Here is a 22,157-nt window from a genome sequence, read left to right as displayed (position 1 = left end):
GCAGTTCAGTCCACAAGCGATAATCACACACTTTCAGTAGAATCCAAAATCCAATTTCAATATGATCTCATTGTAAATGTTTTAAATGTACAGTCTAACAGACACAAAATATTGCACGTTATATAGGCAGTTGTTGCATACGAATATTGTACGTTATATTTTACAAAAATATTGCAGTGCATTTGTTTGTTTGCTTATTTGTTTTACTACTGCTTCTCTAAAAGTTGTAATGTACATGTAAAGACAAACATACCTTACAGTGGAGGTGCAATATTGCACAGAGTAACCAGAGTAATGGGCCGGAGTGTGTGCGGGTTTTTGGGGTAACCTTTGGGTCAGCTGTTCAAACCCAGGTGTGAGGACTCTTCAGCCAATCAGTCCTCTAATTAGTCATTTAATTAGTGAGTTGAAGCTGCACACACAGCGGCCCTTTCTGGCTAAGACTGGCCGCCCCTGACCTACAGTATGCTGCTTCCCTGTACCTGGTTAGGTTTGCCCTCTGGAAAGCCCTACAACTGCGATATATTTAAGGAAGAGCATATCTCTGATACCCTTTGCGTGTTTCTTGCTTGGATCTTCCCAAAGAATGAAAAGGTGGGTTCAGCACCTTAACTCATGCTAATAAGTGAGCTAAAAACAAAGACAAATGTTTCCTATTAGATCAAGGGGTACTGTTGTTACAATATCAAAATTGAATAACAAGTTATAATACAGGGGCGGCATGGTGGTGCAGTGGTTAGCACTGTCGCCTCACACCTCTGGGACCCGGGTTCGAGTCTCCGCCTGGGTCACATGTGTGCGGAGTTTGCATGTTCTCCCCGTGTCGTCGTGGGGTTTCTTCCGGGTACTCCGGTTTCCCCCCACAGTCCAAAAACATGCTGAGGCTAATTGGAGTTGCTGAATTGCCCGTAGGTGTGCATGTGTGAGTGAATGGTGTGTGAGTGTGCCCTGCGATGGGCTGGCCCCCCATCCTGGGTTGTTCCCTGCCTCGTGCCCATTGATTCCGGGATAGGCTCCGGACCCCCCGCGACCCAATAGGATAAGCGGTTTGGAAAATGGATGGATGGAAGTTATAATACATAATTACACTGTGCACCTTCATTACACAAAATTTAAATACAGCACTATACTCTGACAGACACAGTATATAAAAGTGTTTAGTAAAATTCAGAAAACAGAAGTATTCAAGTACAATGCAAACTACATGTAAGCAATCAATTACCAGGAAGCAAGATCTTGCATGAAAAAAGCCTTTAAAAGTATGAGGCCTCCTATTGTCATTCAGCTGTGGGTAAAGCCTGCATGTTTAGGGGAAACTGATTTATATGAAGCTCAGATGGATGCACTTGTTTATCTCTCTGGGGGAGTGTGGAAGTGTCTTCATAATCACTGATGGTCATACTGTACTGCCCTCTATAAGGGGCTCTGGCGCCCCCACATGGTGAAGGTCTGCAAAAATAAGGAATATTTTCTGGAAATAATGTTAATTTACTATAAATTACGTATAGATAAATAATTAATTTCTTCTATATTGCACACAGTACTTGGCCCTGGGTGCCTGAATGTGCTGTGCAGATATTACAGTACCCTAGTACAAACTCTGACAGTCACAATGGAATGTCTTCATCACCTTGAAGTTCCTCGACCCCGCAGGGCCATGCATAGCACGCAGTACAGCTTTCTGCAGCCCCCATGGTACCATGACTTCCCACCTCTCTTCCACCGTCGCAGGTTCCTTCCAGACCCCCCACCCCAACCTGCAACCGCATAACGTCCCACATTGACCACAATCCCTTAGTGACGGGGGACAGCCCCACCACTACTTCCCACCTCGGCCTCTGCATTGCCCCCAGTCACTGCAACACTGGCTGCAGGGCCTCCCAGTCCACTGCATTCCTGTGCCTCTTCACCCTCACTATTATCCGACCCCTGTTCCCTGCCCTCTTGCCTCTCACCCTGACAGTGCATCCACACTGCTGTGCCATTCCCCAGCGCGATGGGCTACTGTGAGAGAATAAGACTGAAGCTCTGCTATATCCAGTGCACCACCTGTCCTTCTGGATCTTTAATCAGCAAGAGCCACTGCAGTGTGGCGAGATCAGTGCAAAGGGTGAAAGGCTGGTCACAGAAATCACAGCGGAAGTGGCGGATCATGGTCACCGCCGCCAACAGCTGTATTCGGGTCTGGTGGGGAAAGGACAGGCCTGCTGGTTAGAGACTCCAGGGGAGCCATAAGACCTGCATCACATTAGGCCTCAGTGAGTTTTTGTATCACTCTCCCATTACATTCTCTCACTGTGATTGTCGTGCACAATAGTACACAGCTGTGTCTTCAGTCTGCAGGCTCCTCCCTTGTAAGGACACTGTTCTGCTGGAGGTGTCTATGGAGATGGTGAATTTATTCTTAAGTGACTCTTTGTAAGCAGTGTTCCCACTAGCCCATATTACTCCAATCCACTCCAGTGCTTTCCCTTCAGGTTGTCGGATCCAGTGTGTGCCATAGCTAGTTACTGAGTAAGAGACTTTACAGGAGATGCTTGGAGATCCTCCAGGTTTCACAGTGATGGACTCTGACTGGGTGAGTTCAACATTACAATAAACACCTGAAGGAAAAAAGAGTGTTTTGTACTTCAAGAAATACAGAACAAATCATTAACAAGAACTGCACTTAAATTTCATGTTTAATTGACTACAGTGGATAGACTTACATGTGAAAACGCCCAGTAAAAAGAATAAAGCGGCTGTAGCAGCCATTGTGTTACAGAGGCGTCCTTGAATGTGACTGATGTCTGTGTGTTTGAAGGTGTCACTCTGGCTTTTATACAAAGTCCAGCAGAAGCAAATGAATCTCTGGGGATTGTTGAGTGAAATCAAGTGAAGCAGAAAGACAGATGGCTGTACTGCTGTATATGGATAACTGTGCTGTGTGAGATGGACACAAGCTGAAGAATGAGCATTAATGGCTTATAGATCTGCTGATGGTCTAATCATGTCAGATTACCTTTGGTATATGATAATGTATAAAATAGCTCTTTTTAACTTTGCAGAAGGTGTAGTAGGTACAGTATGTTTGACTTAGTTGCCTACTTATAAACCCCAGTTGCCATTATCTCAGTGACCTTTCAGAACTGGCACTTCAGTTCTGACTAATAGTTATTACTTGTAATAAGTTAATAGTAACATGGCAACTGCCTACAATTCCAATAAAGGAACCTGACAGTCAGGGATGGGACACACACTCATGAGGCTGGAGAATCAACATTGTAATGAGAGAGACTCCTCGTTGTTGTTTAAGAAAAATAACAAATTCTGTGCAAACAATATGAAATAATATAGCTTTCACATGCAACATAAATATGCCTGTAGCCATAATGACATTAACACAGAGTGTACAGCCCAGCAGGGTAGGGCTCTGCGCCCATGTCTGGAAGGTCATGGGTTCAGCTGCTCTGAGTATTTATATCACTGTTGGGCCCTTGAGCACGACCCTTAACTCTGACTGTTCCAGGGACGCTGGCTGACCTGCTCTCTGACCACAAGCTTTCTTCACTCGTATGCTGCATTGGAAAAACATGTTTGCTAGATAAGTTAAACTTAAACTTCTGAATCTAAGGGCCAGAATTAGAATGGATTCCCTAATGATGAGTAGAGTAACACACTGCAGAGCCATAAGCTTTACAGCCAGCTGTTCTGAGTCACCCTGAACACAGAAGTCTGTATGACCCTCCATAAGGAGCTCTGGCGCCCCCTTATGGAGACGAACCTAAACAGCACCAAACAACTCCCTGTCAGACCTTCATTACACCCAATATTTTTTCAACATATTACAGATACCATCCATCCATCCATCCATTTTCCAAACCGCTTATCCTACTAGGTCGCGGGGGGTCCGGAGCCTATCCCGGAAGCAATGGGAACGAGGCAGGGAACAACCCAGGATGGGGGGCCAACCCATCGCAGGGCACACTCACACACTATTCACGCAGACATTCACACCTACGGGCAATTTAGCAACTCCAATTAGCCTCAGCATGTTTTTGGACTGTGGGGGGAAACCGGAGTACCCGGAGGAAACCCCACAACGACATGGGGAGAACATGCAAACTCCACACACATGTAACCCAGGCGGAGACTCGAACCCGGGTCCCAGAGGTGTGAGGCGACAGTGCTAACCACTGCACCACCATGCCACCCCTACAGATGCCATACTTTAAAAAAAAAAAAAAACCTGAAAATGCTTTAATTTTGAATGTCTATCAATGAATCTCCTTTAATACTGGAAGTAAATTATTGCACCCTGTCTTTGTCATGATCCTTTTCAGTGTATTATGTTAATTACATTCCTGATTAGTGAGTAATTAGTGAGGCCTTGTAATAAGTGTCCCCATCACCACAAACCCCAGCAAACCACCCCAGTGCTTCTCCTGTCGGCTGTCGAATGAAGCTGCTACAGTAGCTGCTGTCAGTGAGTGAATAAGCAGAGACTTTACAGGAGATGGTCAGAGACTCTCCTGGTTTAACAATCATAGCAGCTGGATAATGAGCTCAGTATGACACTGGGCACCTGTAGGAAAAGAAACTGCTTCTGTTGAGGGAAACTGCATTTAAATATATTACTATAATGCAAAATATAGGTAGTCAGTACAACAAACAGCAATTTAAAAATAATCATGTGTGTCATTCGTGATAAGGGAGGTCCGCCGTGGGATTCACCCCAATCCTCCCAAAGGATGACTCAGTATTATATACAGAGGCTGGGGACAGCAGCCCCCCCCCCCATGGAACCGCGATGGACCATGTGTGGGAGATGGGAGGGGGGACAGTGCGGCTGCACAGTAGAGTGGTACACAGACTAATGTCAGGCACGTGTTTCTGTTTAATAAAGTATAAGAAATTAAGTTTCAGACATAATTGTTCCATATAAATCTGAATGTAAACCCCACAACACAAACAACTTAGGAATAAGATACCATTACTATATTAAGATTCAACATTTCAACACAAATACTTTTACTGTCACTGTTTGGATCCCCAGCTTTGTGTGCATTTTTGAATGTTATAAAAAGAAAATAACTAATTAAATAAATTATCAAACTACCTACATATATTTTCTGTCGTTCTGCTGATTTTTGTTCTTTTTGAAGAAACACAGAGACTCACAGGATGCAGCTGCCAGCAGCAGCAGACACAGAGATCATGGTCGGTGCTGAAGATGATCTGCTGTGAGCTGCTCTTCACCATGTTCCTTAGGAACTACTGAGGGTTTAAAGAGAGTCAACAATGTGCTGTTTAAATGAGGAGGGAGGAAGGAAACAGGGACTCATTTGCATAGGGGTGGAGTATGAAATGACCTTTGTAGTATTAAAGGACAGGAGGAGTGATACTACAGTGCAGGTGCTGATGTTCCGGAAGATTTACACACTAGGAGTGATACTTGTGGAATGGTTTACCAGCCTACGTTCGGGATGCCGATTCATTCTCGGCCTTTAAGACCCATTACTTCAGTTTATCTTGCTCACGACCTACCGCACCATAACTATGGCTGCTGGTGCTGCTGTACATGTCATTTTTATCTACTATGCTTGTCCGTTTATGTGTCAACACATGTTCTGACCATCCATACTCTCTGCCTTCCCACATGTCTGGGTGGAGCCCGAAGTGGGCAGCATCTGAGCTGGAGTCCTGGGTCAGTCCCATGGAGGGGTGACATCACGAATGGGTCATACCAAATATATCACCGTGGGTGCAGCCTTCAGTGCCACCCGGCACAGCCCAACGTGGAGAATGGACCTTGGCCATCCTTCACAGGCCAACATGGATAACGGACTCATTGATGGACTTTGTCTTCATTCTTAATCCCAGCATAAATCTCTCTTTTCACAAGCATGTCCACTCTTTTCTGTTTTCGGTAATGTTAGTTTTCCCAGGGGGGGTGGGCAGACAGTTGACCTTGGACCCCCAGAGGTTTTTTTTCTCCTTACTTGGGAGCTTTTGGTTCCTCTCCTCCATTGTCTTCTGGCTTTCTTTATTAAAAGGCGCTATATAAAATAAATTGAATTGAATACTACAGTGCAGGAGCTGATGTTCCTAAAACTATATGTCATTAAAACATTTAAAAATGTAATACGATACACCCCAAGGGAACGTGATAGGAAGAACACAGAGAGAAAATTCATTTACTTATAAACAAACAATTGTTAATGATTAAGATTAAGCTGAACAATGGGAGGAATCTCATCATTCCCACATATATGATGCAGATATGTATTAGTGGGCGGTCACTGGAACACTCCGTAGCGTCCGTCGAGTCTACATGCCTCCAAGCAGGGTGCTCAGCAGGAGCTCACAGCAGCAGCTTGATTTTGGTTTTCGATCAGACTCCCTGGGTAGAAAATGCTGTTAACATACTAACAGCACATATAACCAGCGTGCAAAAGCCCTCAGGGTGTGGGATGAAATTATTACTTCGGGGAACAAATTTAATAAGGTCACTTTAAAGATAAAATTACATAACAGAAATATAATTCTGAAGCGAATGTCTATTATACCTCCATATGTGTTTCAAATTGTTAGATGCCATTCAATAAACCATTTCAATAAACAAACTTGTGAATGATTTAAAAGCAGCAGCATCTATCTTCATTATTTCACCAGCATAAACCTACCAATTTTCACCTTTCATGATGCAGTATTTGGGATATGAAGGTTTTGGGGGTGTGAATGTAGTATTCTGAAACAGACTCCATTTCAAAACTGGTCTCAGGTTCAAACATGCAGCTATAACATAAAATAAATACATATAAACAATACACAGCTCTGTAAAACATTAAGAGACCACTCTATATACTTTTTTAAAATCTGCATTGTTAAATTCTGGTTTAATCCTGGTTCTGCTGGCAGAAGGCTACACTGTGAGGCAGGCTGCTTCCATGCTTTTAGCTCTATATCGTCCTGCTGCTCATTTCTTACCCATTTCAGAATTAATAAAACATAAGACCACAAGTTTATGACCTTCTCCTTACTATAGGGGTTAGGCAAGGCAGCCCCACAACACATGGAGAGGAATAAACGCACATCCTGCAATAAGCTCTGTGATCAGCTGGGGTTTAAATGGTATAAAGTGTCAGGTGGAGCCAACTGTTAGTCCAACTGGGAAGGAAGGCAGTTTGGATCCAGGCTGTGCATTCTGCCAAATAGAAAAGGCGGAGATTGGAAAATCGACTGGGATCATTTCAGCCAGATTCAAGAGTCAGATACCTGTGAATAACATGAGGTGGAGAAAAGCGAAGATGGGATTCAGAGGGACCTACCATTTGCAACTGAACAGTGCAGCATTTAAAACAACTCAAAATAAGGGGCAAAAATACAGGCAATGAGATTAATCAAAAATGGATTTTACTGAAATACTCAGTTCTGTAAAAGTTCACTTCCACTCATGAAAACATATGAAAAACACTGCAATCCATCCATTTTCTGAATTCATTTGTCCAATACAGGTGTGTGTGTGTCCAGAATCTATCCAGAAAGCTCTGTCTACAATGCAGGGACATTACAGACACTGCTAAACCTTACCAAATGTTTTATCTCACCTCCACTAAATGTACCGAAAACTTCATACCCCTCCTTGCTGTCCCATCACCTGACGGCTGGTTCCTCGTTTAAACTGGCCTCCACTACCATTGCTAATCAGAATCATCTCACTCATATAAAAGTTTTGAAGAGCCAACAGGATTCGAAGCCTCTTACACCTCAGGATGAATTGGAAGTCATCGGTCACGTGATATTGCATAAACTTAGCAAGCCCTGATTCCCAGCTTGAAGTCGCTGGGCCTCACTTTGAGGAGGCGATCTCCAGAATCTCGGTATTAACTGTCTCATCACTAAGTTCAGCACCTCTCACAAGGCATGGCCACGGTCAGAAAATGTGAGCCTGTCCTCCTCCTGAGTAAAGTAAAGCTCACTACGCTCTGTGAGCACAGGAACGGCCCGGCAATGTTTGGTAGGTTTCTGCATTGTTTGCAAGTACAGAATATTATCTGCGCGTAACCTAATTAAGATAAATATGGAAATTCATACAATATATGCTGTAGAATATGAGCTGAATAAAGCATATTAAAAATGCAAAGAATTAAAAAAAATGAACCACTGACCAAATATGGCACCTATAGTTGTTTTTCAAATAGAATTCTAGAACAGAATGTTACCGTGACAACTCTGATGTTATCATTCTGAAGGTATAAACTGAGCTGTAGGCACTAATACCACTTCAAAACAAATCAGACATCGAGCGAGACACATCTAAAAATGAAGTGCTTTACTCTGAACTGCTTTAGGCTGCCAGCGGTACCAAACGATGCTGGGGAAGCTAAAGAAAGGAAGGAAAATGGAGGGAAAAAAAAGATATCCTGGATAAAGAAGTTTTTTTCAAAAAAAGGGAAAGGAAAAAAGGCAATGGTGGTGGAGAGCCAGGCAATGGTGGAGGAGGAGGAAAGCCAGGCAGTGGTGGTGGAGGGCCAGGCAGTGGAGGTGGAGGGCCAAGCAGTGCTGGTGGAGGAGGAGAGCCAGGCAGTGGTGGTAGAGGAGGAGAGCCAGGCAATGGTGGTGGAGAGCCAGGCAATGGTGGTGGAGAGCCAGGCAATGGTGGTGGAGCGCCAGGCAGTGGTGGTGGAGGAGGAGAGCCAGGCAGTGGTGATGGAGGAGGAGAGCCAGGCAGTGGTGATGGAGGAGGAGAGCCAGGTAGTGGTGGTGGAGAGCCAGGCAGTGGTGGAGGAGTACAAGGCAATGGAGCAGGAGGAGAGCAAGGCAAAGGTGGAGGAGTGCAATGCAAAGGTGGAGGAGTGCAAGGCAATGGAGAAGGAGTGCAAGGCAATGGAGAAGGAGTGCAAGGGATTGGTGGAGGAGTGCAAGGCAATGAAGGAGGAGCACAAGGCAATGGAGGAGGAGTGCAAGGCATTGGTGGAGGAGTGCAAGGCATTGGTGGAGGAGTGCAAGGCAATGGAGGAGGAGTACAAGGCAATAGAGGAGGAGTACAAGGCAATAGAGGAGGAGTGCAAGGGATTGGTGGAGGAGTGCAAGGGATTGGTGGAGGAGTGCAAGGCAATGGAGGAAGAGTGCAAGGCAAGGGAGGAGGAGGAGAGCAAGGAAATGGTGAAGGAGTACAAGGCAAGGGAGGAGGAGGAGAGAAAGGCAATGGAGGAGGAGGAGAGCAAGGCAATGGAGGAGTTCAAGGCAATGGAGGAGGACGAGAGCAAGGCAATGGAGGAGGAGAACAAGGCAATGGAGGAGGAGAACAAGGCAATGGAGGAGGAGAACAAGGCAAGGGAGGAGGAGGAGAGAAAGGCAATGGAGGAGGAGAACAAGGCAATGGAGGAGGCGTACAAGGCAATGGTGAAGGAGTACAAGGCAAGGGAGGAGGAGGAGAGAAAGGCAATGGAGGAGGAGAACAAGGCAATGGAGGAGGCGTACAAGGCAATGGTGAAGGAGTACAAGGCAAGGGAGGAGGAGGGGAGAAAGGCAATGGAGGAGGAGAACAAGGCAATTGAGGAGGAGTATAAGGCAATGGAGGAGTACAAGGCAAGGCAATGGAGGAGATGATGCAAGATGAATACGCCAATAGTGGATGAGAACATAGAACTTTGACTATCAGTACTATTTAAATATGTAAATTCTTGTAAATAAAGCATTAAAAACGAAGAAGAGACAGGTGTTTTCATTTGAATGTGAGTAGGTGTCAGGAATATTCCAAAAGTCTATTACACGTGTTGCCGATAGGGGGGCATATGGTTTGGGTGATAAGGGTTGGGGCCATACTTTTAGTACGTACGCACATTTTACCGATTTTTGTAACCCCCATCCCCCGTAAGCACACGTGCGCTGGGTAGTTGACCCCCCCCCCCCCCCCCCCCCCGCGTACGTACGCACGGGCGATCGTCAGTCGACTTATGCACTGCTTTTTGGAACTACAAACGTTCCTGTTAACTTTAGGGATAACAAATGAGATGGGATGTCATGAGATTTACCGTAATAAAATCACTTTCAAATAAAACGAAATGGGTCGCCATTTCCATAATGTTATAGCGCCTTTTAAACCAGGTATTTCGGAGGTCCGTGGTGCATTGCCAACCTTTTTTTTTTTTTTTTAGATAATTTATGAGATATTGTTTAAACAGTCCGATCGTCTTAAAAATCTCATGTTGCATTTTGAGTTATATGCACGTATGGAATGCAATCCAGCAGGTCAGGTATCGTGAACGAAACGCTTAAATTTGAAATTTCTCAAATTGATTCACCCCCCCCCCCCCAGCATACGCACACGTACGCAAAATTCGGTCAAATTTTTAGACCCCTTCCCCTTTCGTGCGTACGTAATAAAGTATGGCCCCTTGCCTTTAAACTTTAATAGAATGAAAATACATTACATGTATTCATATTGTATTTTTAATTACGTTTAAGGAATAAAACAAACGGGACAAATGTAAGATACACGTCCAGCGATGTAGTGTTAGTAGGCGGCACAAGCGCCACGGCGTATTTTAAAAGCACCAAAATGTTTTATAGAACTTTAGCGTTATTTTAAAAGAAAAGCAGGCGGAATTTAAACAACTACAAACATGCCCGGAAGAAGCATAAGCGCAAATGCTGAGTTTAAACAAGCACAAGTGAAACCAACATACAGCACGTCGTTTTAAAAGAAAGCACTTCAACTCGTTACATTTAATCAACATGCTTAAAGAATAAGAAGAAAAACTTTAGCGGTATTTACCAGTGTTAGGTTGAAGAAAGCATTTTAACAGCAAACTTTAATAGGCCAAAAGGCTAAATGACCGAGTCCCAGAGCTCGGCCATAATCGGCAGGTCTGTTTGAACAATGCGGTCAAATGATAGACCGAAGTGGCCAGCCCGTTTCAAAATGGCGACACCAGCGGAGCGCCTGTTATTTCAAATAAACCCCTATAACCATAACGTTTTTTAAGTAATGAAGCACTTTTCTGCCAATGTGAATAATAAAGTAAAACGCTCGAAGCATTTCAATAATCAAGAAATAACGCGGTTAATTCTTGTTTAAATGAGCGCATGCGCTCTCCTCTCTGGCTCGCTCTCATGAAGCGCATGCTCATAGAGCCACACAGTATTTTCTTTAAAGAGCCGACTCTCTTGCGTTAATTTATTTAAACAAGAATTAACAGGGTTATTCCTTGATTGTTTTCTTTTAAAATAACGCTAAAGTTTTTCTTTAAAACATTTCGGTGCTTTCTTGTGGTGCCCAAAGCACAGAATACTCACACTGCTCTGACTACGCCACCTCCTGGTAAGGGCAGGAGGAACTGCTAATGTTCCTTCTGTAACGTGGCTAAGTTCGAACCCTCCCCGCAAAAGACAATAACAAAGAGGCATATAAAAATAAAACCCAATCCACTTTATTACAAATATCTAAAAACTATTAGACAAAGAAGGTTGCTGGGGGGGTAGGGTTGGGGGGCGGCTGACTATCCTCCAGATAGGCACGCGCAGCTCTCAGCTCAGGAGGCCCCTGGTGACAAAGAAAAGAGCAAAACCACAGCATGCAACACGACAAACACTACACACAACAGTACAGTGTCCGCTCAGTGTGGCACCCCAACAGCAGAGAGCAAAAGCCTGTGTGGATCCGACCTTGTACAGAAAAATCCCATGTACAAACATAAGGGGAGGGTAGCGGCCGATGTCCACCGCCCAAAATACAATACTAAAATTAGTTACAACTTAGCCCATAGCAACAACCAGGGCACTAAAAAGAAAACCAAAAGCCTATCAAATAAGCCTAAAACAGCAGCTACTCTGGTCCTTTGCAGGAATGCTTAATGCCCTCGCAGCACAGCAACACCAAAAGGAAGCGTTCCAATACTACAGGAACAAAGAAACAATCAACAAAGAAACATAGACCCTTTTAAATCCCACAGTATAACCCAAGTTACCAGAGCCTCAATGTCTGTAGTCCAGCAGCCCGTAGGGGATCACGTCAAATGATAAAATTCCAGTCACCTCCGCGTCCTCCATGAAGAGTTACATGCTGCTAGCAGTCACCCTGGTAAAATTAAAATTAAACATTCAAGTTCTCAAACAAACCCTCTCCTCTTTTCCTTACCCACAGGGAAGAAGAACCCATCCCATGTCCAGTTGTAAAACACAGCAGCAAGAGAATGAGATTCCATCTTGGCAGCCTTTTATAACTTCCTGGTAGGTCATATGACCTGGCTCAAGTGGGTGCCAATATGGTGTAATTACCAGTGCCGCGCAACTACTCCTACCAGCCCGTTCAGATCCCCACATTCTTTTAAAATACGCTGTGGCGCTTGTGCCTACTCCTAACAGCCCGTGCCTGCGGCCGGACGGGCCCCGCTGGACGTGTATGCGCTAGCTTGCATTCATCCTGCCATATGTTTTATTATTCCTTGAAAACGTAATTAAAAATAACACAAATAAATACATGTAATGTATTTTTATTCTATTAAAGTTTAACGGCAACCCTTATCACCCAAACCATATGGCCCCCTATCGGCAATGTATGGTACATGGAGATAACCCCTCGACCAATCAGAATAAGGGATACGCTCCCCCTCCCGCTTATGATGTCATAATTCATAAAAATAATGACGTCCAAATTTAAACTCCGCCCATGTACCACAGACTATTTTTTTAAGTATAAATTATTTAAAAATACGATCATCCATCCATCCATTTTCCAAACCGCTTACCCTATTGGGTCGTGGGGGGTCCGGAGGCTATCCCAGAAGCAATGGGCACAAGGCAGGGAACAACCCAGGATGGGATGTCAGCCCATCGCAGGGCACACTCACACACCATGTGACCCCGGTGGAGACTCAAACCCAGGTCCCAGAGATGTGAGGCAAAAGAGCTAACCACTGCACCACCTCCTAAAAACACATATATACACAATAATTCAAATAAGTGCAAAGTACAACCTATGTTTAAATAAACTGCAATAAATCAATTTGTGAAATCGCCCAGCCGCCGTGAAGAAGTAGTGAGCGGAAATGATACTTATCTACTCATGCACAGTCCAGTTCAGGTTTCCGGTCTAAACTGGGTCGTGACGTGTGCAAACGAAGGCATAACAGTGAGGCATGTGTAAGCTGTCAGTAAAGTAAAACCTGCCCGTAAATTAAAGATTGTATTAACTGTGATTCATTTGCTCTTTATTTAACGTTTAATAAGAAACCCAACAGGAATGGAATATGACACTCTTATAAGGTTATGGCCACCTCCCCAAAGACAGTCGGCCACAAATTACTTAGAAGTAAGTCAGTTACTACTGAAGTACAAATCATGGACAAATACAGTCACTACTTTAGATAAATGATGCATCATGATTTTTTATGATGAACAGATGAGCATATATTGTGCATTTGACCTTCAGTAATTCCTTCAGTAGCTCACAAAGGGTTACAGAACAAACACAGTAACAAATATAGTAACAGCTTGAGATGCCTCACGATATATTAATGATGCAAACATCAGATCAGTATTTCACTTGTCTTATTCATTAACGATGAACAAACATGAGATCCTTGTGTAACTGAGATGTATATTGTGGTTAATTAATACATCAGTAATAGCATAATACTATATTATTTGTGCCCCCTCAAATAAAGTGTTACCAAAAACTATATTTAGTTAGAACTGCTACTGTGTATTTTGAAAATGTCATATTTTCAGAATAATATCAAACCCAATCCCAGGTGTTCTCTTCCAGAATTTTTTATTCATCTCACCAATTTGCGTGTTTCACCATTAGGTATTGTGGCAGCATTCTCTAAAATGAAGATGGAACAGGAGAGAGTCAGAAATAAGGGTGATGGAAAGATCCATGAGGATGACGAAAGAGGAGTAGAAGTGACGACACATCTTTTATTCAACAAAGAGCAGGCCTGTAGATTTAAGCATGGTGAGAGCCACGTTTGCACGCCAAGGTCATCTGCGATTCTTAGTGATGTCAGACTTCTTTGCAGAAGTAGTGAAAAGAAATCCTTCACAAGTAATTGGAGCCTCTGATTGATTGGCCAAGCTGCAGTCGGGAGGGGTTGGTTTCCACGTTATGATGGGATGTAAAAAGGAAACTTGGCAGGCATAGGGCTCGCTGTCACTCCAACTCTGGCTCGCCATGCCAAGATCACATCCGCCACCAGCTTCACCAGGGGATTAAAGCCCAGCTTGTGAGCCCTTCCTGATCCACTGGAGCTCAGTCTGCCATCCCTGGAGGAACTTTCCTTGAGAACGTTTGCCCCCATCCTGGCTATTTCAGCTCAGAAAGTGACCCAGCAGTCCGCATCATTATGGCACATTCATTGTAAGCTGATGGCTGTTTCCAAGGGGAACTTAAAAGCACAGGTCTAACAGGAATAGCAGAATACGGCTGCCATCAAACGAGGGCTTCGGTTTGCATCAAATGATCCAAATTTGCTATCTGCAGGCATTGGAACCTATATACATCACACTGCAAGGACATTTTAAAAATCAGGTCCAAAATGACCTCATTCTATACCACACTTGGCTTTCAATAAAGAAAATTCACCTGGTCCACCTTAGGAGTGAAGGAGCAGAGCGAGTGAAGTATGTTTTCACACTCTGAAGCATTACGCCTCATTAGTATGTAGTGTAGCGCAGACTGTAATCACTGCAGGAAATTACAGCACAGAAAAAGTTTGCTGGGGACACAGTAATGAAGGCACACCATGACTGGGTGACACACACACACAAGCGAACATCATTCCTGCTACTACGAATCAGTAACAAAAGTGATAAGCATGGCCGTCTGACTCGGAAGGCAGGACACTGGGGCTGAATGGCTGTTTGCTGCCAGTACTGGCGCTGAATGTCATCCTCTGGGTATTTTTGTAAAATGCCGGAAAATTTGATTGCAAATCCCTAAATATGCCCTATAAAATCCTGATGTTTGTATCTTTTCATTGTTATATTCCTATCTCACCTCCATTAAATGTACCCAAACACTGACACCCAACCCCATACCCCTCCTTGCTGTGACCCATCACCTGGCGGCTGGTTCTTTGGTTAAACTGGCCTTCCTACATTACAGAAACCTACAGCAGCAAAATTCTAGGTGTAATATGGTAGTAAACAAAAGAAAACCTGGAACAACTGGCAATGTTCCCCTTTTATCCATTACGTAACAGTCACTGGGCTGCATAGAAGGATTCAGTGACCCATGTTTGCTGCCTTTTCAACTGAAAATCAGAACATCTTCCAGCAATTCGTCAGCTTCTCGACTTCATAGTCTTTCGAAATTGTCGTACAATTCCAAGAAATGTGTAAAGCTTCTGAAAAACCCTATTACCTACCTGAGTGTGTAATGACCCTCTGTCCCCTTTCCTTGATGGAATGGTACTCTCTCCGTAAGTCAATAGGAGCCGTCTAAAGCCAGCATACTGTTATTGCTCAAGGCCACATCATATGCTCCAAAACCAAATAACCTAAGGAGATAATCCTGCCTGCAGAAGGATGTGATCTTAGCCACAGCTCATTAGACGAGGAGAACCCCATTAAGATTCGGTGCCCTGTTCCAATGTGTGCTGTAAAGACCTTAGTCTGAAAGTCATATCACCGTGGATAGGTAACTATAGGAATGCACTTTCCTTATGCTACTAGTAGCCTAGAAATAAGAAGATCTATGAGAATTTGATGAACTTGTCTTCAAAGTTGAGTCATCAGTCCTAACTATGTTTGTTAACACATCAATGATGTGTTAATGATGTGGTCTGAAATGGACTCGACCGCATGGCCTCCACAGTCACGTAAATAAGCAGAAAATCAGCCACCACTATTCCAGCACCTCAAAATATTCCCACTTTGGTTAACAAAACATCAAAATGCCCTGAGAGAAATGCTGGTGTCAGAGGTTAGGTAGGGATGGAGACAGAGCGTGGAGGCAGTGTACAGCAGAGATAAAATGCGGGTTAAATGTTCTTTCCACACGGCTTCGAAAAGCTAAAAATCTATCACCTGCCATTTTTACATTGCCTTTGTTTCCAGCTTCGGTTGACTCATTTACCATAATACCACCAGTTTGTCTACTTTCAGCTTTACTGAGAGTTATTTTAATAATGTTTTTCCGAACCTTGGTAATAAGCCAAACATTTGCCGGGGAGCAATCTTATTACATTTTAGGACATGGTGTCCTGAACATTTCTGTTAACCGAATAGAGTGAGTTACAGGACAGCCTTTAAACAGCCACCGTTATTCACGCTCAGCGGCCGTCCTGCTGGGAAGCCGAGCAGCTTCCTGTCTTCTGGCCCCAGTATGCTAATGAAAGATGCTCTTTTTCTATTTGAAAAAGCTCATAATCACACCTTTAAGAGCACTAATAATAAAAATATCCATCTGTCTGCCCGTCCGTATTCACCAGTCCCTACCCACTACAGTTACAGGGAAACGGCTCCTTTGGCTGTGGGCCAGTAACTTGCAGAAGAGCTTGCAGTCCATTTATGGATTCCCAGCACCATCCACACAAGCACAGCTGTGCTGTCACTGCCTGCCAGTGACGACTCAGAACAAGCCCCAGGGACCTCCGCCGCTATCTGTCAATCAGCTGTCAGCTCCAGCGAGAATGTCCACACCTTGTGCCTCCTTTGAAAGGCAAACTGAGCCAGGCTTTCTGACCAATCAGGGTCTCCCTGGGGCACCCACCACCAGCAGGTATGCAGGCTGTCAGTGTTGTTTTCCCAATGTTCTGTAGTCGTCGAGTCTATGGGCTGCACCATCGGATGCAAACGGAGAGCAGCTGAACAAGAGGACGGCTCTACACTCAACACATACTTCCGACTACCAGAGAAACATCCTGTTTCAAAGGTGTCCAGACCTTTGGAGTGCTGAAAATGAATGGAGATTTTGTGATGAACGCTCAGAAAATCAGTGATGCGTTGCATCCTGAATAACTTCAGATTTAAATGATGATTTTTGTCTCAAACAATAGCAGATGAAGGGACATGGGGTGTAGCTGAGCCCTAAAACAAGCCCGACAAAAGGATTTTGCGGGGTGATTTAGAGCCAGGCTCCTGTGATTAAATCTGGGAGAAGGACCTGTCACGGCCATTAAACAAATGTCACTGTGTTACAGAAACAAATTTGCTGGCTTCTGAAACATGCTATGCAGCAACAGGAGCAAACATGGTAGCTCAGATCCCTTCAGAGCCGCATCCGAAAGGCTCAAGACCGTTTCATTTACATTTTTATTTAAACCAGATACAGCAAAGCTAGAACGGTACACTGACTGCAGAAATGCGGACTCACCACAATTTTTCACAAACAGAGCCGGGGTACTGTACTGTGGTTACTTTGGTTACTTTGAAAGAGGTGCTGTACTGGGATTTGGCCAGTTTGAATGAGGAGCTACACTGGGGTTTGACCAGTTTGAAGGAGGAGCGACACTGGGGTTTGTCCAGTTTGAAGGAGGAGCGACACTGGGGTTTGTCCAGTTTGAAGGAGGAGCGACACTGGGGTTTGTCCAGTTTGAAGGAGGAGCGACACTGGGGTTTGTCCAGTTTGAAGGAGGAGCGACACTGGGGCTTGTCCAGTTTGAAGGAGGAGCGACACTGGGGCTTGTCCAGTTTGAAGGAGGAGCGACACTGGAGTTTGGCCAGTTTGAAGGAGGAGCTACTTTGGGGTTTGACCAGTTTGAAAGAGGAGCTACACTAGGGTTTGGCCAGTTTGAAGGAGGAGCTACACTGGGGTTTGGTCAGTTTGAAGGAGGTGTAGGACTAGGATTTGAAGGGTACAGCCTGGAGATCGTTCTGACTAAAAATCTCATGAAGAAGCTCAGCTAGATTTGTCTTGTGCAGTTGAGGGCTTCTGCAACTTCTTCTCTTTGTCACCTAACCTCCATAAATAAGTAAATTCATGGAGCCCAGGATTGTTGTTGGCTGTGCTTTGTAATAGGTAATCTATAGAACTGAATTGATATCCAAATGGATGAACCCTAAAACAGACCAGCAGCCCACCCAGGGAGTCTCTCTGCACTTCCAGAAGTAACTAAGCATTTCAGAGAGTGAATCATAAAGAATTTGCATTCTTTACTGATACTATAAAAGACATGGCACATTTGTTTTAGGAATTTTTGCAGCTGCAACAGTTGACAATTGCTTTTAAAATCTGTTTTTAAAATAGGATTCTGTAACACAGTCTTGGATGAAAATAAAAAGTCTGAACAAATTGCCACATGGATTGTTCAGTGTGCACAGACAGCAGCCATGTGAGAAGCAAGCGTCTGGAGGAGAGCGCCCAGCTTCCGGAAAAAGCCGTCCCGGTGAGATGCCAATTCTGCTGCGGCTGCTCCTATCCCACCCTCACTCCTGTGCTCCTAAATCTGAGTCTTTAGGTTTTCATCTTTCCTGACTAGTCCAGTGGGAGGGGCTTTACGTTCTGACATCAGCCGAAACCACATGGCCATGATGTAGCGTATTAGCTGCATCATTATTATGAATCATTAACAGTGCAGCCATTATGAGCAATTTGCAGACCTCATTTGACCAATCACATGCTTTTTGGGACGAAGCTGCATTACATGGAGTTAATTCAGCTCAAATTGGGGGTGACAGGAACCCCACTCCACCCATTACTATTATAAGGATTCAACCTTGGTGCGGTATCACGACGTAAACTGCACAGCATCTATTCAAGTCAAAATGTGTCAGTACAACATTTTCCATGTGACGCAGAAGTCTACGTGACACAAAGTTTGTGAGGGACCGCAGAGAAATGTCAGCGTGACCTAATCACTCATCGAAACAGTAGCGTTAAAATGCCCATATCAAACGAACTGGGGCGACGCAAAATGAAATATCACTGCAGCTTCGCTTCATTGTTTCACACTGTCCCGTTAGGAGCAGATGTCGTGTGCAGCCTGCAGCTGTACTGTATTCAGTGTGTAGCGTCTTTTCTGGATGTAGCTTAATAATAAGTTTGCTTCTTTTAAAAACGAAAAAGACAGATGCTCTTATTCACATGACGACGAGCAGGCCAGGGAATATAAAATCCCTCCCCCCACTCTAACCCCAGGGTCATCTTCTGCTCATGATCGTCCTGGATTGCCTCAGCATGCTTGAAGCCCCTGTAGGATCACACATGCACATATCACAAAGCTTAAATTCCAGGTGGCCTGAGACAAGGCCTACCCTGGTACGAGAGGCACACGTTGGCCAAGGCCTCAAAGGGTGTTCGTGACCCCACACACAGACACACTTAAACACACACAGATAACAAGGGAGGCCAGCACTCCAACTTTTATTGCTCAAAGTTTTAACGACCTACAGACAGCAGAGTGGACCTCAAGGACAGGGGTCCCTCGACTTGGCACACAACCCCCTCCCCAGACATCCTGCCTTACATACCACTCACCCAACACCCTAAAGAAAGTTTCTTTTAAGTCTGGCTGTTGTATATCTGTATACTTATTTACTCATGACTACTAGTCTCAATATACAGATAGGTTATGTTTGTAATGTGTCCTAACTTTCACAGATTCTTTTTCCTTGACTGAAAAACCTTCGTCCCCCTTTTCTTTTCCACATTCCTCAGCAGCCCTTATCTGATCTTTGTATTCTACCATGCCTAAGGGTAAGATGGAGCTGTTGGAATGTGAATATATCATATAATGTCTGTATAAAGGGTAACCTCTGATTGAGGTGCAACCTAGACCACCTGGACTAGGTACTGGTGTGAGTAATATAACATAATGACATACTATAAGTAATCATTAATTAATCATTACAGATGGTATTCGGTGTGAACCGCTAGGCTGGTACGGCATGTTTGGTATCAAACCGATGGAAAATCACTCCAGTTTCCAAATCTGGTCAGTGGTTACCACGAAAGTGAATATATCAAAAGTTACACCAGCCTAACGAAAATCATCAATACAAGGGAAATCAGTCTGGTCATAAATCTCAAAAGGACTGATAAAGACCCCCTTCTGAAAGCCCGCCAAATGGATGGTCAGCCATTGGTCCAGGAGTGGAATTCCTGGTCACTCCTATTCACGAACTTTACACTATAAAACCTGGCACCTCCGAACAAAGCCAGGAGAGGAGAAACAGAAGGGAGGAGAAAACAAAAGACCATCAGCCCAAAGAGAGGCAGAGAACATCAGCCCAAGAGAAGAGAAGCCAACAAGAAGCCCTCCTGAAGCCTGCCAGTGAAAGCCCAGCTGGACAGAGAACTGCAACCAAGCCCAAGATTCACCAGGAGAGAGAATCAGAGGGGCTCCACTCCAACAACCGCTGCAAACACCGCGCCTCCCTGAGTGCCATCACCCATCAGCTCATCAGCCACTGCAAGCAACTGCCAAAACCCCCCCCCCCTTTCCTGCAGCCAAATAAACCAACTTCCTTTCATTTCTAACAAGCTAAACTGTCCTATTCACCTGCTGTATTACTTTAGGGTCGTGTTTCCACAAACTGCTTGCTTTGCAGAACAGTTTTTCCCTTTTTAAGTTACTCGTTTTAAAATCTGGGCATTGCCTTTTCATGATTACATTGTTTGTGTCTATTCCGTTATTTCATGTTTATTGTTTGTTAGGTGTAATGTCTGTCTTATGTTAGTTGTAGGAATAAATGCATGTCTTTTACACAACTTCAGCCTCCGTCATTCAGTGCTCAACAATAGTACCTACCTCTGTGCGATCTGGCTACTACGCTCTGAAACCTCAAACTCGCCTGAAATATCGCGAGACTCTCTCTAATCAGCCGTGAGGGGAGCTTCGCGACCGAGCATTTACATTACCTGCCGACGCAGCTCGCTGGACCAGCCTTCTAACCCAGGTTATTGAGCGATACTGGTTATTAATTAATCCCATTTAAGTCTCACATTAACAGACTCACGGGGATTCACAATTGAGTTTGGAGGAGCATAACATTCGGCATAACAATTGGTTAATAATCAGCATTAAATAATAATTAAGTTAATTAATTTCAAAACATATTGGTGGAGATATTAAAATTTACCTGAACTAATAATTCCTACATTTATTGTTGAAGAATGCGGGCACAAGCTTTAAACTTATTGTGAGCACACAATTTTAACTTTTTATGATCGAACGTACAGTTGAATAAGCGCTACTGTTAACTGGTTGCAAAAGTTGAGGATCAATCGCACTCTGTGCAATCTGAAGGCATTTAAGCGGGATCATACGGGCTTATTATAGTTATTTTATTTCTGTTATTAGTAGTTATATTATTTTGTTTTATTTTTGGTTATTTTATTTTAGTTTATTTCGTTTTAAACTGCAGTAAACCTTAACCCTATATCTGACGAGATTCTCAGATATAGCGCGTTGTTTCTAGGATCGACTCGGACGAGTTTCTCCGTTTCTATATATCCTGGCAGAGATCTCTCTATTAGCGAACAGGAATTCTTATTACGAGGTTCTAACCTGAATTCTGTTGCGCTTGGACTCCCTGAGATAAGACCGATAGCTCAGCTACCTATCAGGATCTTACTCATATGTGTGTGCCTGCTTTAAACAAAGTAAGTTTAACACCACTTTGCGCTGTGAGCCAAGTGTGTCTGTCATTTAGAAATTGGGAGTCTCCTGTGCTTGCGACCCGCCGTGGTTTAAGCACCATTTGCGACGAGATACAGTGCACTCACCATTTAGATCCGTCGCCGTAACGCGAGCGCTGTCTCGCTTCAGTAATTGTTTTAATGGGTTAAACTGCACAAGGCGCAGAAGAAGGCCGCAAGCGGCATGCGCATGCAGTAAAAGTCACTCATCTAGCGTCGGCAACCGCCTAGCTATATCTTTGGTTACGCGTGCAGTCAGCGAACGCCACTCTAACCACTTAGAGGTCAGAGCCCTGAAGGCCTGCCTGACACCATTTGTTTTGTTACCCCTTAGGCTCACTTGCCTGGGACCCCCCCCCTACAGAGGGAGCAACGCCCCATTGAGCCTCTAGTGGTCAGGCGTAGAACTACCACTCTTTCGAAATCGCGCCTCTAGTGGTCAGGCGTAGAACTACCACTCTTTCGAAATCGCGCCTCTAGTGGTCAGCCGTAGAACTACCACTCTTTCGAAATCGCGCCTCTAGTGGTCAGACGTAGAACTACCACTCCATTTCGAAATCGCGCCTCTAGTGGTCAGCCGGAGAAC

General features: G+C 44.3%; 1 protein-coding gene and 1 long non-coding RNA gene across 4 annotated transcripts in view; both read left to right on the top strand.

The window, feature by feature from the left end:
- LOC125741997 (uncharacterized) overlaps positions 1–5,127 on the top strand; it is a 31,484-nt gene extending 26,357 nt beyond the window's left edge. For all 3 annotated transcript variants that reach the window (XR_007397969.1, XR_007397968.1, XR_007397970.1), the window contains exons 2-3: positions 491–594; positions 4,692–5,127. This is a non-coding gene — a long non-coding RNA (uncharacterized LOC125741997). The remainder of the gene's footprint in view (positions 1–490; positions 595–4,691) is intronic.
- LOC125741965 (golgin subfamily A member 6-like protein 22) overlaps positions 1–22,157 on the top strand; it is a 213,354-nt gene that overhangs the window by 79,494 nt on the left and 111,703 nt on the right. Inside the window, exon 2 of the mRNA XM_049013555.1 lies at positions 8,527–8,829. Coding sequence (XP_048869512.1) covers positions 8,527–8,829 — 303 coding nt within the window. The remainder of the gene's footprint in view (positions 1–8,526; positions 8,830–22,157) is intronic.

This window comes from Brienomyrus brachyistius, chromosome 5, assembly GCF_023856365.1.
Source record: "Brienomyrus brachyistius isolate T26 chromosome 5, BBRACH_0.4, whole genome shotgun sequence".
NCBI lineage: Eukaryota > Metazoa > Chordata > Actinopteri > Osteoglossiformes > Mormyridae > Brienomyrus > Brienomyrus brachyistius.
Note: the sequence above shows the minus strand (reverse complement) of the source record. Positions and strands in the feature narration are given on the sequence as shown.